This window comes from Phodopus roborovskii, unplaced genomic scaffold (assembly GCF_943737965.1).
Source record: "Phodopus roborovskii unplaced genomic scaffold, PHOROB, whole genome shotgun sequence".
Lineage (NCBI taxonomy): Eukaryota > Metazoa > Chordata > Mammalia > Rodentia > Cricetidae > Phodopus > Phodopus roborovskii.
In genome coordinates, this window is record NW_026126563.1 from 22,874,171 (window position 1) to 22,891,844 (window position 17,674).

General features: G+C 39.1%; 1 protein-coding gene across 14 annotated transcripts in view; it reads left to right on the forward strand.

Moving 5' to 3' along the window:
• The window catches only part of Dtna (dystrobrevin alpha), a 341,323-nt gene that overhangs the window by 224,624 nt on the left and 99,025 nt on the right, over positions 1-17,674 (forward strand). For all 14 annotated transcript variants that reach the window (XM_051202197.1, XM_051202202.1, XM_051202203.1 and 11 more), the window contains one exon: positions 4,804-4,884. In XM_051202197.1, coding sequence (XP_051058154.1) covers positions 4,804-4,884 — 81 coding nt within the window. The remainder of the gene's footprint in view (positions 1-4,803; positions 4,885-17,674) is intronic.

The following is a 17,674-nucleotide window of genomic DNA, read 5'->3' on the forward strand; positions in this document are numbered from 1 at the left end:
CTTCCAGGAAGATTAACACCTAGGGCGCATCTCTCTCAATGAGTACTTACCTGATATCAAGTCCTTAGAAAGACTCTGAAGTTACAAAGCTCGCAAGAGATTGAGAAATTTACTTCTCAAAGGACCATAGTTAGGATCAACAATGGAAAGTTGTTTAAAACTTAAATGCTCAGGAGAAATGGGAAAGCCAAGGCATAATGGCATGATGGAACATTTCTAAAGTTAGGCCTAAGAAGGGAAAGTTTCAGGCCCAGTTGGCATATATGTTTATTTAATAATATACATTCTCAGTCTGTGTAATGTTATCTGTATGCATGCTTTCAGGACTGACCATTTGGTACTGGGTAACCAATCAGTCCACTCTTCCGTGAAGAATCCAAATGGATACATCTGCAAACAACTCCCTCACCTAAGGCTCAGGGAACATTGTGAAGGGAGGGATGGAAAGACTGTAAGAGCCGGAGGCTCAGACAGTTTGTGTCTCCTAGTAATGTCAGAAGATACACCCATAAAGTCTCGCCAATGTGACTGCCTGGACAAGGACAACGGCAGTAGATATGCCAAAGTGCACAAGGAAAGCCCACAAGACTTCAACCCTAAACAGAGCATCACAGGCAACTAAGGAATCTCTTAATCTCTTAGGGACCTTTACTCAGACAAAAATGGATTCTTGGTAATATAGAGGGAAATAATTTCAGGATAATACAGTATGAAGCAGAGCTAGAATTTATACAAAAAAGAAAGGTGCACAGGGATAAATAAGATATGTCCAAGAGTTAGTGATGACTAAGAGCCTTTAAAGACACTAAGGTGTTGACAGCTGAAGAAGGATCCCAGTGGGTCAAGCAAGAATTTGGTTGCTCTATCTTCAGGAAAAAAAAATGTCTTACTTGTTTGTATTTTTTCGCTGTGTATTTTGATAACGTAAGGAAAGATTCTAGAATGCAAATTTCAAATGGAGACATTTAAATCATTGGTGTGTCCTTGTAGCTGTTGCATGACCAGGATGGTGGTGCCATTCAAACTTTCAGTTCCTTTTATCATTTATTTAAATTCCATATTTTAATAAAAAATAAATAAACTATTTCCCTCTTTAATAAGGTCACCATAATTATAGATCAGGAAAATGCCATTACATAAATGTTAATCTTTATTTCAATAATTATTGACAAAGGCTCAGGCTATGCATATGTTGGACAAATGTGAGCCTGACCACATTAAAGTAGGCTTACATGTAATGCCATGATCATATAGGGCAGCAATTAATGGTTCAGTCAACCTTGGAGGGAGGCTGACATCCAGGAACACAGGGAACTCCATCTGTGGCTCTGCTCAAGTCACTGGTTTTAATCAGTAACTTGGACAAAGACGTAGAAAACGCTCATAAGCATTCAACAAAAGACCACACAAGTAAAATTAAATTAAGTTGATAATGTATTAAGTCAAAGGAAGCTAAATTTATTTTTTTTCAGAGGTTTTAAAAAAAAATTATGCAGCATGCCACAGTGTCTGTTCTTCAAATCCAACATGGTTCCTATAGCTCTGTCCCCACTGTGTGTGAAGCAGCATGCTGTTGTAGCTGCAGAACAATATTTTGTTACTTGTTTACTAAAAGCCCTTTAATATAAGTCTTTACATCATCAGTCAAGAAGAATGTACACAGATAGGAACCGCTTAAAGACCTCTAAGTCCCTTTATTTTGTTCTTCAACATCAGTTAGGCCTACATAATAGTAACAAGAAGAAGAGAGCCGTAGGTGGTTTCGTACCCACTCATCTTTGTACTCTTCTTTACTATGTCTTGTAGAAGTGTACTTTTGCAAAAATGCCCTAGGACCTCTACATGGGAGAGGGGCCCAGGAGTACAAGGGTTACCATTCCCAGACCCTGGCTAAGGTCTTGCTGAAATTAAGAAACGTCTTTGTGTGCTGGATCACAATCTTGGTATACTAACTGGTATTTAACTCATTGCTCTGTTTTGCTTGTTCTTTGTTGCCATTTTGATGCAGGGTCATTTGTAGGTCACCCCAGGCTGACCTCAAAATTGCTGTATAGCTTAGAATGACCTTAAACATCTAATGTTCTTCTTGTATGCAACTCCATAAAGTTGAACCCCATTGCCCAATGTGTGGGGGATGTAGAGATCAAAGCCAAGAATTATGCATGCTAGGCAAGTACTCTACCAAGTGAGGCTATATTTCCATCTCTGTTCTTGTTTGTTTGTTTGTTTGTTTGTTTGTTTTGATACAGGCTCTGTAGCCCAGAATAGCCTTGAACAAGTTCTTCCCACTTAAGCCTCTTTAGTGATAGGATGACAAGTAGAGACAGTCATGACCAGCTTTGCTGTATTGTTTTTGAAGACCAAATAATATACACCTCCTAATTTTTTCTTTGAAAGCATTATTACAAATATGGGGACTCATTACTGGTAAACACCAGTAAAATTTCATGCAGTAAAAAAGGCAGATTCAGCACACAGGTATGTCTTAATACTCTACCATTGGCATCTTAGAGAGCTTGTTTCCTACAGGGCCCTATCAGACTGACCAAAAACTTTAGCCTGGGAAGAATCTTTGACATGCCTATAAAAAAATGATGATATATATATATATATATATATATATATATATATATATATATATATAGAAGCTGAGCATCTTCAAACTAACATCTGTCAAACGAAAGCTAAATGTTAAAGTTCATGGTGACAGAGACTCTTGTTTATAATTACAATGTGTATGATGATGACAGCAGCCACCACCACCCCCCCCCAGTATTGAGAAATGAATTGTCAATTGTCAAGGAGAAACATTTCTTCAGTTCCAGATATGACAAATGGACCAAAGGGACTAAAGTGACAGGTGATAAAGGAAAACTCAAATGTAAGGCTATAATTTCTGCTGTCCATTGTTGTTGGGAACTAGTACAGGAAGCATTTTAAGAAGACCTATATGCTTTAATTGTTCAATATCTACCTAGAACAGAGGTCAGGACTACACAACTAAGTCAAGTTCATCTTCTTTGCTCTTTCTCATATTTGACCATCTAGAGATGGAAAGTAAAATGTTGCTACAGTTCTCACAAGTGATATAATTAATTATTAAAGGCAGAAAAATAGATGATTTTACTAAATTCTGTTCTTCTTTTTCTTTGGAAATAATTCTATATGACCATTTGTTGAATATCCATTTCCCAAAAATATTTTTATCTGAAATCCTGTACTGAGACATTGATGATTCCCCCATGGAAAGCCTCATCCTCCCTGGGGAGCAGAAAGGGGATGGGATGGGGGTTGGGGAGGGGACAGGGGAGGAGGGGAAGGTGAGGGAACTGTGATTGACATGTAAAACAAGCTTGTTTCAAATTTAAATAAAATTTTTTAAGAAGTATAAATACAAGAAAGGAAGGAAGGAAGGAAGGAAGAAAGAGAGGGAGGGAGGGAGGAAGGAAGGAAGAAACCCTTTGCTGAGTAAGGGTAGATATCACCTCGGTATCAAGAAGCGTATTTGTGAAGCAATATAATTTCATAAGAGTCAGTGGTTAGTGTCAGTGATTGACTTTTGACCTCAACACACCAGTAACTAGACAGTAGACAGTATGTCCAAGTGACTCTAAAGAGTCAAGGAAGAGTAAAACTCCATCAGTGGTGGGTATTTATGAAGCCATCCTGATTCTTTGAAAAAAAAAAAAACACTTCATTGGCTAGTCCCCATGCTTCCAGAAGAGTCCATATACCTGCTGTTCTATTATCAAGCATTTGTATAGCAGTTATGTAGGCACTATTCATGAAGAGAAAGCTCCAGTACATGTCCAAATATAGCCTATATGCTTTTATTTCAGTTGTGAACAACAAAATACTTAAAAGCAGACATCTGTTCAGAGCCTTGTTTATTTGGGAGATGGTCTTGCAATTGGCCCATTTGGGTAAGGTAAGAGGGACACTAGAAGCTTAGAGGACTGTGAGGGAGCCAGTCCAAGCCCAGTAGGGCTCTAGATGGGTTGTTAGGAAACATTACTGGGTGGGTAAAATGGTAACACTGTGGTAGGTCTTGACCTCTGAGCAAGGTTTTCCGAACTGGTGTCTTGGCATCAACAGTTGGAATGGATTCCTGACTGAAAGAGTAGAATAGGGACCTCAGTAAGAATGTAGGGACATGTTCCTCCAATGCTAAGATGGACATGGAGGCCACAGAGCAAGAGAAGAAGTTGGTTCTGGAAAGCAGTCTCCCCTCTGAGGTTTCTAGATATACATTAGTACAAACAGAGAGCACTTACATTAGAGCACTAGGAGAACGCCTTCATTTGCATTTACAGCAATCATGTGAAATAGTGACTGTATCATTATCCCAGCCTTGTAATTGGGAAAGCCAAGGTTTCCCAAAGCATTTGGTTGAAGGTCTCACAGAGAAAATATTCAATATCCAATGTGTTGTCACCTAGCAGCTGTGTTCTAATGATAACAGTGATGAATCTAAAAGCTCATTTATTCAGTGATATTTCTTCTCATCTTGCTGTTACTCAAGTCACAGCTTGAGTATATTGTTCTAGGAGTGTCAGACACAGCAGGGAGATGTTTTGTTCTTTGGTCCATGATCATGGTTGACTGTCCAAATGAACACCAGTTCTCTGCCCTGAGAACTAGAATACTGAATAGTCCTTTCTGAGTCTTAAACTAATATTTAGATTCCAACAAAAGTACCAATAAGCATATGGATTATATCTGCAGTTGTTTTATTTACAAACATTACAAGCTCCTGTCTATACAAACGGCATACCATATGTATGCTCTTTTTTCCCATATTAGGGGCTCAAGATCTGGATCGTATCCGACTCTCCACCTACAGAACAGCATGCAAGCTGAGATTTGTGCAGAAGAAATGCAATTGTAAGTGTGCCATTTGTTTGTGCTAATTACCTACATGAGTACTATCATATATGCCTGTTACTGGGTTTATTAAAACAAGGTTTTCCTACAAAGATTGATAAACATATGTTTACACAAGAATAAAGAGGATGTTGTGGTCATGAATGGTAAAGAAACTGTTGCTAAGCAACTCTGAGGTTGGTTTAGTCTTAACTACCAAAATCTTAGAATGGAGGAGCCTTTTGTATATGTATATGTATGTGTGGATAGATAAATAGATGGTAGATGTAGATATGCACATATGTATGTATAGACAATAGACAGACAGACAGACAGATAGATAGATAGATAGATAGATAGATAGATAGATAGATAGATAATGAATAGCTAGATAGAGGATAAATATATTGATCTAGAAAGAGAGATTTCTAAACTCTGCATGGAGTGTTTTCTCTCTTTACTACCCACAGCATTTTAAATGGTATCCATGTACTTCATAAACGATCGCACATAAAATCTTCTCTACATGTCCATCTATTGCTATTAGTGTTCAGAAAAATCTAAAAAAAGATAAAACATTGGAACTACTTTCTGGAACTATAAAATCAGCCAAAATAACCAATGTGTTGATTACATTTGTGGATAAGAGTTGCAGAAGATACATAGCTTTAAAAACCACAGGAATGGCTTCTGTTTGCTGTGGATTGTAAACTACACCCAGCAAGCTGAGAGCCAACCCCATGAACAGTTCAGTGCTCCCTGTGGGCGGGCACACCCCTTCATGCTGCCACAACTGTTTTCTCTGGCAAAAATATTACTTCATGGTTCATTTGTGTCAGTTTATTCTGTTCTTTTTAAAGAATTGACTCTCTTTCAAAATTAATAACTTCTCATTTTCTAATTAGTAAAGAATGGGTTCTGTTTCTTTTCTTTTTTTTTTTTTTTTTTTTTATGTAAGCCCTGACATTCTACCTGGAATGTACATATAGTAGTTCTGGAATAACTAACATGGTAATTAGTGAATGCAGAGTTAGCCACATCCCCAGGTCTCCCTTGCTGTAGTCTCCATAGGCATTTCCCAGAGCTTGGGGCAGCCCCACCCTTCTAGATCATGACTATGAAGACGGTGAGGTGAGTCAGTGCCTGGAGATGCTTACAGCAATTCTCCAGCCAATGGATGTAATAGGCCACAATCTGGGACAGGATGAAGTGGGATAAAACACACACACACACACACACACACACACACACACACACACACACACGTATTCAAAAGAAAAAAGTGTGTGTGTGTGTGTGTGTGTGTGTGTGTATCTGTGTTTGTGTCTGTGTGTCTGTGTGTAGTTCTTGCTCAGCACACATGAAGTCCCTTTCACCACATTAGCCAGGTGGTTCATGAGCAGAAGGATCAGAAGTCAAAAGCCAATGTTGGCTACATAGTGATTTTGAGGCTATCCTGGGCTAAAGGACAACCTATTTTCAATAGTTAAGTAATTAATTAACCTTTATTTTAAAAAAAGATACAGCTATATTTGTATTTCCAGGATAAATGAGCCAGTAAAATCCTTTTCAGTGCTGGAGTTAAGGGGGAAGGAAAAGGCTTCCACAGAGAAAAAGTTTGCCTCCCACACCCAAAGATGCTATCCAAAATAGAACAAATGAGGAAACCCCAAAGTGAGGAAGCTCTCCCACATTCTTCTGACTTATTTCTACTCCATGGCCTTTCAGATTGGGGAGGAGTGAGGAGAATGGGATGAGAATTGCATCCCCCTTAAAAGTTTGTCAACCTTGCTTTAGCTTCTATCAGTAAAAGGGGGGACTTCCAGAAAGACCACAAGATGGTTAGGAGGAATGAGAAAAAAATAACAGGAGAGAAGATAGAGAACAGAATGGAGGAGGTAAGAAGGGATATTCATAATGACTGGAAACCCTACAGGCAACAATACAACATGCACACATCATGTGATCCCTGGCTGGTGCTGTGGCATCCTATGGGTCATACTTCATTCATTATCCTACTCTGAGAAAGCCTATTCTCAGTCTTGCACATTTTTTCCTGTTCTTTTTAAGTCTCATCCTTATTCTCTATCCAAAATTGGTCCCAGCCACACAGGCCTACTTGGAAAATTGTATGGAAACAGAGGGGACAATAGTCCATTTAAGAGGAACCTGAAATCCCCAATCTTGTCTAGAGTCCCCTTGCAATATTTGTTCAATTTTCTTAACTTAATAAGCATCTATAAGTTCCTGCTACATATCTAGCCCTGGGTCAGGAAGAAGAGAGAGTGTGACTGGCCATGCAATGCAACCTTAAAGTTTCTCAGAGTCTAAATGGGTAATTGGATTGTCAGAGGTGCATAACCCCACATCGGGAATATGGACAAAGCATTTGTCTATGAGGGGGAGACATTCTTGAAGAAAAATCTGGACTAGGTATGAGAGACTCAGTAGATATTAAGCAAGCAGAAAACCATTATGTGCTTTACAAAGACAAAACAAAACAAAAAACACAGTCTAAACTAACTAGTTGAAGTTAAAGCCAGAAAAGAAAAGCAATCATGACTGGAATGCTGCACTAAAATTAAGCTTTCTACATTGATCACAGAATCAAATCCAGAGGTGCCATTTGCTCTGTTTTCTTTCCTAACACTAAAGGAAACAGTGTGATGTTCAGAGTTGCTTGTGAGATGTTAACACAATTGATCTTGGCTTGTCTTAATCAATATTGCAGTCTTCTAGAAAAGTAGCCAAAAAGGGTGATCATTTTGATAGCCTAACATTCATCGACACTGAATTTACATCCTTGCTTTAGAGCAAAGTAATTCTAGTCTACAATAAAAGCCAACACAGTGAATTACGGTGCCTTGTAAAAGGAGTTTTGCTCTACAACAGATGGCATAAGATAAAAATCAGAATGTAGTAGGTTTGTCCTTGCAGAGCACAAAGATTTTGATTACCTCCATGACCTCAGAGAAAGAGCAGAGGTTCACTACTTGCAGCAAGCACCACAAAGGAGATGGTCTGTAACACAAAGCAACCCCATGCTTGCGTACAGTCAATGCAAGAGGCAAAGAAGTGATTGTCCCAATAGCAATTGCCTAGCACCTGCTAACAGAGTTATTAGGTATCGACCTACCTGAGATGCTATTACAAAAGTGCCTTCTTCTTCTTCTTCTTCTTCTTCTTCTTCTTCTTCTTCTTCTTCTTCTTCTTCTTCTTCTTCTTCTTCCTATTTTATTATTATTTTTCCTTATTTTACATTTCAATCCCAGTTCCCTCACCCTCCCACCCTCCCATGCCCCCCAACCCCCTCCCATCCCATTCCCCCACCCACTCCAAAGGGAGGGTGAGCCCTTCCAGGTGGGATCATCAAAATCTGTCAAGTCTTTTTGAGTAGGGCCTAGGCCCTCCCTCTTGTCTCTAGGTTAAGGGTGTATTCCTCCATGGGGGATGTGCTACCAAAGTTCTTTCGTGCATGAGAGATACCTCCTGGTTCCACTGGCAGGGGTCCCTTAGACTGCCCAGTCCTTCTAACTGAGACCCATGTTCAAGGGGTCTGGGTCAGTCCAATGCTGGTTTCCCAGCTATCAGTTTGGGGTCCATGAGCTCTCCCTTGTTCAGGTCAGCTATCTCAGTGGGTTTCTGTAGCCTGGTCTCGACCCCTTTGCTTATCATTCCTCCCTCTCTACAATTGGATTCCAGGAGTTCACTCAGTGTTTAGCTGTGGGTGTCTGCTTCTGTTTCCATCAACTACTAGATGAAGGCTCTAGGCTGGCATTTAAGTTAGTTGTCAATCTCAATTATCAGGTAAGGGCATTTAAGGTAGCCTTTCCACTATTGCTCAAATTGTTAGCTGGGGTCAGTCTTGTAGGCCTCTGGACATTTCTCTAGTGTCAGTTTTATCTTCAAATCTATAATGGCTCCCTCTATTATGGTATGTCTTTTCTTGCTCTCATCTCTTCATCCCCGACTCAATCCTCCTGTCCCTCATGTTCTCCTCACCCCTCCTCTTCTGAAAATGCTATTTCTTACACACTCTGCCCATTCACAATATTTTCTTTAGTTTCTGGCTTATTTAAATGTCTGGCAAAACTAAACAGCCTGTGAACTATTGCTAAGCTCTATGAAATGACAACCTGTCCATCTTCATTTTAAGCAAATAAATGCTTCCTTCTAACCCAGTGTTTCTTTGGTCAGCAATGGCAAGCTTAATGATCCAGGAGACCTGCAATGTCAGCACATTTTTCCCCTTCAAAATTTACTTCAGAGTCAATGAAACCTAGCCTCAAGTTCATGATCAACAAAAAGGAAACATTAGAAACAATCCAGAGCCATGGGGTCACTGTTTAATAAAGGAACAAAAATACCTCCATTCCACTAGCCTCAGCTTTACTCTGTTTCCTGTCAGCAGCAGCAACTGAAGTTTTCTTTTCAAGGAAAAAAGACTAAAGTGTCTATAGTTGCATCTGGTCTTTCATAGTTTCTCAATTTCTCTTTTCTTTTGAAAATACCCACCATTCAGAAATAGTCTGTGGGAACATTGGCTTTGTTTACATTAAGGTCGGGAAACTTTTTTTCGGGATGTGTAGGCACCACTAACTATTGGTCTGCCTCTCTATCACAGCAAAATTAGCCTGAGAATATCACATCCCAAGTAGTTCCTAATAAGGTTTCTTAGATGAGTGAGTAGATATGAAGTAGATTCATTATTTCCCTGGCCAGATGACTAGTATTGCATAGTAAGAGAAATGCGAAGGTTTGTTTAGTTGGTAGTTCTGACTCCTTTCTTTAAAGGACTGCATTAGTATATGTGGTCTGCTTACCTCATTGTTCAGTGTGTGCCTTTGTGGCCTTCTGGATCAGTTTTGTTGTTGTTGCTACACACTCAATTCTTAGCATCACACTGGGCTGAAATCTGCAGCTTTGCATCTAGGAGGTCCTCTTCCAAGTGCATTGGCTATTGGCACAATTTTTGTCCTTGTGGTTGTGGGACTGATGTCACTGTTTTCCTGCTGGTTGCCAACTAAGAACTGTTTTCAGTTCTTAAAGCTTTCTTGATTCCTTGCTATTTGACCCCTGTGGACTCCTCAGATGATTATGCTGGAGCTGGTCTCTAATTTCCTCTTCTGTGACCAACCTTTGTGTATAAAAGAGCAAGTTAGTCGTTTGCACCAGGACTAATCAGACGATCTTCAGATTGTAAGGTTTCACAAAGTCTATCCATAAAAAGTCTCTCAGAAGGGTGTCAGGATATAGGTTCCATTGAAGAGCTGAGAGAAGGCAAGTAACACCCATGGGCCAGCAATATTAGGGAGATAATCTTGGGAGTCTATCTAACGGAAAGGCCAAGAATATAGATTTTTCTTGTTTCCAGATAATAACCTTGAATGTTAAAATAAATTAAGTTTAAAACCAAGAAAGGAAGAAAGACAGCGTGGGCTTCCCCTGGCCTAGGAGTAGGAGGAGGGGCAGGAAGCATCACAATTAGACACATACTGGGCAGGTGCCTAACATGGAGCAGAATTTGTCTTTGTGTTGTTTCAAATGTTTTCTGTGCATATTTTTGTTATTGGTGTTCAGTGTTCTAGACACTTGTTTAGAATAAAGAAAAGCACATTGTGCAAGAATACAATGTTCTCAAAAATTCCCTGCAGGGGAGGCAGCAGAGCATAGACAAATTTATTAATGACACTCATTTAAGATGAGTGGGGTGGGAACTCTCTGAGACCCCTGCACCTATGGGGAAGTGGCTTCCCGTTCATCAGAGCAAGCTTCTGGCAGAATGTAGCTATGACTTTAGTGTTCTGACAGTTTAGATGTGTGTTTCAATGTAGTTGCTTCTATTTGTTTGTTTGTTTACTTTTATTTGATACAGGAAATAGATGATTCGTTTTCTTGGTGATGGTTTTTTTTAGAGAATATTGACTGTTTGCTCACCGAAAACACAGCAGTCTGAACCTGTGTTCTTATTTCTAAGCTGGGATGCTGTGGACATTGGCTCCCTTGCCTCTTGTCTTCTCCTGGGTGATACCTGGATACTGTGAATTGAGGCATGTCATCTTTAATGATCTTGTAGTTGAGGGGAAGTGATGCATCCCTAGTGTATTAAACTCCCCAACTGTATTTAACAGGTGCCAAGGCAAGATTTAATGACCTTCCCCTAGAGATTTTGTAGTTTCCTTTCTGGAAATTTCTGCCACAAACCCAAAGTCAGTCAACAGAATGATGAAGGGGTGCTTGGGAAGACTTCTCCCACAAAGAATATCTCAGGTCTGAGATAAAAGTGGACTCTCCCATGAAGGCACACCAGTTGTTCTAATGAAAAGTTAATCCTAATCTCACTCCATGTGCTCTCCACTGAGGTTTACTTAATTCATATTGCTGTTAATGAACAATTAATTATGCATTCAACAGATAGGAACTAAACATTTACTGCTCACCAAGCTTGACACCAGCCAAAAGTATGTGGGTGAAAAGTAGAAAATCCAGAAATACCTCCATTTGCATATTTCCCTTTCACAAAATTTCAGTGAGTGGATTATCCCTTCCAAACTATTATGGTCACATGTTAAAAACTAGAAAGAGAGAGAGAGAGAGAGAGAGAGAGAGAGAGAGAGAGGTTGGTGATAGAACATTGAGAGGTTATTTGCCCAGGTCATGAACTTGGGAATCATATTTAAATTCTTCTCCCATCTCAAAACGTAAATATCATAACATCTGGCCAGCCATGGGTCTACATGCTTAAATTCTCATCACCTTTCTGAGCTGACTCTACACATCTGATCAAAAATGCTTCATAGTGTGAAATGACCCTCACACTTTCCTATCCACTGGATAACTCCAGACGGGATCCCCAGGGCTGAGTAGGAGAGAATTTACTACTGCTTCTACATTGTGCTACTGTACAGTTGACCTTAAAGTAGAGGGATGACATGGCTCATACTGACCTATCTATATGAGCCATTTCAAAGTAAAGTTTTTCCAGGCAAAGTAAAGCTATGATTTCAACATCCTAACAATTTAAATGTGGATGTAAGTGTGGTTGCTTTTAATTTTAAGATTACCTGGATTGCAGTCTGAAATGGCCCTCATTAACTCTGATCCCATGAGTAATAATGCCCTAGGAAGCCAAAGATTTCAAAGGTTGGACATGCTGCTGTGGTCTAGAAGATAAAGGGGAACGCATGCTTAATTCCTAACTGTTGATAGGCTAGCAAGAAAAGCCATAAGACACTGAACTCTTATAACAAAAAGAATAAATATTTGAAACAAATTTTCTTCAGGGCATTTAAAAGAGAATTCAACTTATCCACTGGTCCTTTTGTCTGTCTTTTCTCCCTAAAATATTAATCACATTCTAATGTACTCTGTGGTTTATTATTTACTTAGTTGTTATGTTTATTGAGCTTCTCAAGGACAGAGACCAGTGTGTGTTTTATATATCGATGTGTCAAGATACTTATTCAGATGGATAAACATTTTTAGACATGGGAGCGAATCCTATCATCAAGTAAATGCTGGCAATAGCATGGATGGTTTCATACCTATTAATTAAAATGAATAAAATACCACTGATACCCTGCCCATCAGTCATTAATACTGTGTTTCAGAAGTGAAAGGGATTTATTGGAGCTGAGAGATGGCTCAAGTGGTTATTCATGAGTACTATGCTTCCAGAAAACCCAGGATCTGACCCCAGCACCCACACTGAGTGGTTAATAACCTCCTGTAACTCTAGCTCCAGGTGACCCAACATCCTTTCTTGGCCTCCACTTGAATGCACAAATCCACAACAGACACATACATATACCCATAATTAAAACATAAAAATAAAATGTGAAGAAAAATATTTGCCAATATCCTCTAGGCTTACCTCAATGCTTGGTACCTCATTTTTTGTTTGTTTCTGTTCTTAAACCATCCTAAGCTATCCATTTGAATTTTCTTGTGATAAGGGTTTCCAAACATGTAACCTTTATATCCACATTTGTATGAAAGCTGCAGTAGTTGTGTGAAGCCATGAATGTGTGTCGCAAAGTCCTTACAGAGGAAGCCCTGTGTATTTCTAAGTTTTTCAGGGTGAAGTTTCTATAGCAGACAGCAATTCATTTTCCATGATTATAGAAATATGAGAGTAAGACTGAATCTTAAATGTACATGTTACTATAGAAAATATGGATACAGTAAACCACAAAAGTGTAAATACCCATAAAACAAGCTACTTTATTGCCTTAAAAGTAATAGCTAATGTGTATGGACATATTATTGCAATTTTTTCTTTGTGAAGGTTCAGTGAAGTGTGGTATTAATTGTCTCCACCTCATTATTACTTTACCATAGTCCTAAATATATCCCATGGCTTTCTTAAAATTGTTTTAAAATATGTAACATAAAATTTATAATATATATATATACACATATATATATATATATATATGACATCCATTAAATACGTTCACAAAGTTGTTCAAACATAACCACCCATGCCCAGAACTTTTGCACATGCCAAAAAAATACAATGACCATTAGTTTAAACATAATTAACCTTTTAAAGATTTATTATTTTTTATTTTATGTGCATGTGTATTTATACACATGTGTGTGTGATTCCTGCAGAGTCCAGAAGAGGGCATCAGATCACCAGAAACAGGAGTTATGGGGAGTTGTGAACCATCATGTGGGTGCTGGCGATCCGAACCTGGATCCCATAAAGGAACAGCAAGTGCTTTTAACCACTGATATATCTCCCTAGCGCCTTCATCCATGTGTGTGTTGTTATTGTTTAATTTGTGTCTGTGTGTGTATGCAAGTGCATGCATGAGAGTCCATGTGTGCTCACACGTGCATTCCACAGCACACATGTGGAGGTCAGAGAACTACTAATGTGAGTCAGTTCTCTCTTTCCACCTTATGGGTCCTGGAGCCTGAACTCAGGCTGTCAGTCTTAACGGCAAGTGGCTGTTACCTGCTGTGTCATTTTACCAGCTCCCAACATTGTCTAAGGCATTTTGTCCTAAGTGGTGGACACCAAACATGTTCCGCTGAAGTATGTAGAGTAAGGCACCCAAAAGTCAAGTACCTGTTTAAGTAGTATTGGATGCACTAGGAAGATGTCCATTATGCTGTTACTAAACTCATTCAGGAAAATTATCTATCAGAGCAATAATAAAACCAAAATAAATAAATAAATAAAAACTCCCATTACAAAGTCTGGCAAAGAGAATTATTTTAGATAGGAGTAAGTAAACAGGTAAGAACATAAATACTGCTTGTGTCCTCTGTGGAATGCAACACAGACCATACACTGAATCCATACTCACCAGCAGGTAGGTTTATAACATGTCTATTGAATGACAGCTCTGTATGGGACACCTCACGGGGTACCTTGAAGGGTATGAGGGTGGTTCATATTTAAATATTCACCTTAAGGAACTTGAAGGTGATCATAAGAGCCTGGCATGGATGGCACATTGCTTGCATTTAAGAGATAGCTGCTCGGTAACTTACCCAGAATTCTCTTTGGCTTTAATTTACTTCTTAATTTTTTACATGGTATTTTTTTTTCAATTATATTCCTAGGCCTTTCCCAAATCTCTACTCAGCACATTCTGCACAATTTACTTGAAAAAGTTCAAAATGCTCTACAGAGCTGGCAAACTGAAAATGTGCAGTGTTCAAAGAAGCTATTAGTTCCCTTCCCCCTGAAGGTCTCCCTTTCCAAAAACAACATTTCTGCATCTTCAGGGACACTTAACATGACTGACAGACAGTGTGACTGAAAACTGCAGTGTGAGATGGCCTCCCTAGTTACCTTCTTGAGTGTAATTAGGAAGAGAATAACCTCATGGTTATTCAAGGAAATAATCTAATGATCTGTTCTGCTTAGTACTGATCTGGATTTTATGAACCTCATACTACTCTCTAAAACTTCATTGCATAAACTGGTACCAAGCCTATTCAGTCCTGAATGAAATGGTAGGTTTGCTTTCTTTGCTTATGTGTATGCTTGTATGTCTGTGGGTGGGTAGGTGCACATGAATACAATGCCCGAGAAGGCCAGAGGCATCAGCTCACCCTAGAGGTAGAGTTGCAGGTGGCTGTGAACTGCCTGACATAAGGGCTAGGAGTTGAACTCAGGGTCTCTGGAAGAGCAGAAGGAACTCTTAAATGCAAAGCTGTTGCTCCAGACCCATCAAATGCCAATGTCATCAGGAAGAGAACTCGAAAAAGTTCAACAGCTAGGTCTCAAACACCTGTCTACTGTCTACTTTCACAGCTCATTGTTATTTCCCATTGCTATTGCTTTCTATTTAGTGTGAATTGATAAATAATATGCATTTGTAGAGCACACTGTAACATTACAACTATATGTTTGCCTTATGGGATTATCAAAGATTAATTAACATATAAATTCCTTCATACACTATATTAGTTATATTCCTTATTGCTGTGACCAAATATGTTACATAAAAACTTGAGGAGAAGGGTTCATTTTGGCTCATGATTTGAAAGCATACAGTCATCATGGAAGAGAGCATATGATGGTGGGATATAGGTAGACGTTTCTCTCCTGCCCACCAGTTCCCAAATAACCAACACAGAGGCTTGGTATTATTTATAAATGCTCGATAATAGCTCAGGCTTGATACTAGCTGACTCTTACACTTAACCCATATTTCTATCTATACTTTGTCACATGGCTTGATACCTTTATTAGCATGGCACATTCATCTTCTGCTCCCTCTGCATCTGGCTGCCAACTCCTGGCTCTGTCCTTCTTCTCATCATCCTAAGTTTGGTTGCCTTTTCTGTACTTCCTGCCTGGTTTCTGGCCAATCAGCATTTTATTAAACCAATTCAAGCGACAAATCTTTATACTATACAAGAGGATTGATTATTCATTCCAATGTGTCAGGCAGCTCCATGGCAGTAGAGGCTCGAGATTGCTTGCCCACGTTGCAGCAGACCAGGAGATGGGTAAACAATGATGCTCAGCTGCCCTTCTTGCTCTGTATTTTTATTCAGTGTGACCACATACTGGGTGGGTCTTCCTTCCTTAGTTGATCTTCTCTGGGAATTCCTCAAAGATACACCCACAAGTGCATCTTATTAATACCCTAAGTGTTTCCTAATCTGGTCAAATTAACTATCACAGTCTTAAGATATATTTCTGATGAGAACATTTAACATTATACTCTTTTAGCAGTTTTTAACTATACAGTATCTTAGCTAACTATAGTCATTCCACTTGGTTGGATGTCACTAGAACTTGTTCCATGACTTCTTTCAAACCCAAGGCCTTGCACCTGGAAGACAAGAACTCTAACTAAGCCACATTCTTTATCTCATGGTTTTTGAAAATTTCTGTTCTAGTAAAAGATACCTTGTGCAGTCTTTATAGTTTGTGGCTATATTTATGACCTCACCGAGATACTTATAAATCCCTATACTGCTTATTAAACACCTAGAAACCTCCTAATCCCAGTGTCATTCTAGTGTCATTACCCAATCAATGCCATATACACATGGAAGCTAGGCCACAGCTCATTTCTGAGTAGATAATTGAAATATTGCTTATTTTTACTATTGACTCTCACTGCACAGACAATGATATATTTAAAGGATATAATTTCGGAGCAGAAAAACTAAGATTTCAATTTCTAGATTCTATTTACTTGTGATTTCCAGTGTGCCCTGTACTGGGTCTAGTGTTCATGTTGACCATGGGCTATAAAGGGAAAGTAGAAGACAATTCCTCGTGGGTGCCAGAGCTGTGGCTACACTTTCTTTCTGTATATGGCTTCCAGCATCTAGGATTCAAGCCATAGTGCATAGGGAATAGGAAGCAAACTAGAAAAACAAGTTCAACCATAGGGTTTTATAGACTACCAAGGTACCTAAAAATCTTCCAGGGATTTTATAAGGTACCTGATTTTTCTGTAGGTGCTCTAATCTACTCAATTCACCAAGAATTATTGAGCATTTGGATTGAACAATTTTGAACTTAAACAAGGCATAGTGTCATCAAGGTTCTCTGGTCCATAAGCTTAATTCCCAGCTATCTTTTTGAGAATCTCGTGAAATCCATAGATGTCACCTTCCCAAGATATATGTAACCACACACACACACAACATGTGACTCATAAATCCCCCTCCTCCAAACTCCAATCATGGGCCAATCTAAAGAAACAACAAAATGTGTATTCTGGAAAATTCAGAATTTTATAGATGGTTTAACAAATGTGTGAAGTTTTCTGGGAACTACAAAAAAAAAAAAGAATACATAGTTGTCTGAAAGTATCAGAATGGGCTTCCCAGGGGTGTGGCATGCGTGAACGACCTTGAAGGATGATGGATCAAAGGCTGCATTTTATGGAAGGAACTCACTCAGTGCAAGCATATATAAAAATATCAAGGGCGTGTTCTGGCATTGTCAGAAATCCAGTGTACCTGGAATATAGGATACTTTGAAGAAGCTGAAGAGTAGTGAGAGGCAACACTAACAATCAGTAAGCCAGAGTTCAAGCATGTATTCCCATTGTAAGTCTCTTGGGTATTGTTCAGTGGACAATAGAGAATGGCCCGGCCATAACTGAGCCGCACACTATTTCTTTGGATGAATAGAAAGGGAAAGAAATTAGATGTGAATGGGAAGCTTGCTTCCAAAAAGGCAGCAAAAACCCAACCTGGGGTATTACAATATACAGAGTGGTCAGGCCACATAAGAGAATACTATACGTAATTACCCAAAAGTGCTATACAAAGTGACCAGCCACAGGAGACATAATGTGTTAGGGTCTCTTGCTTCTAA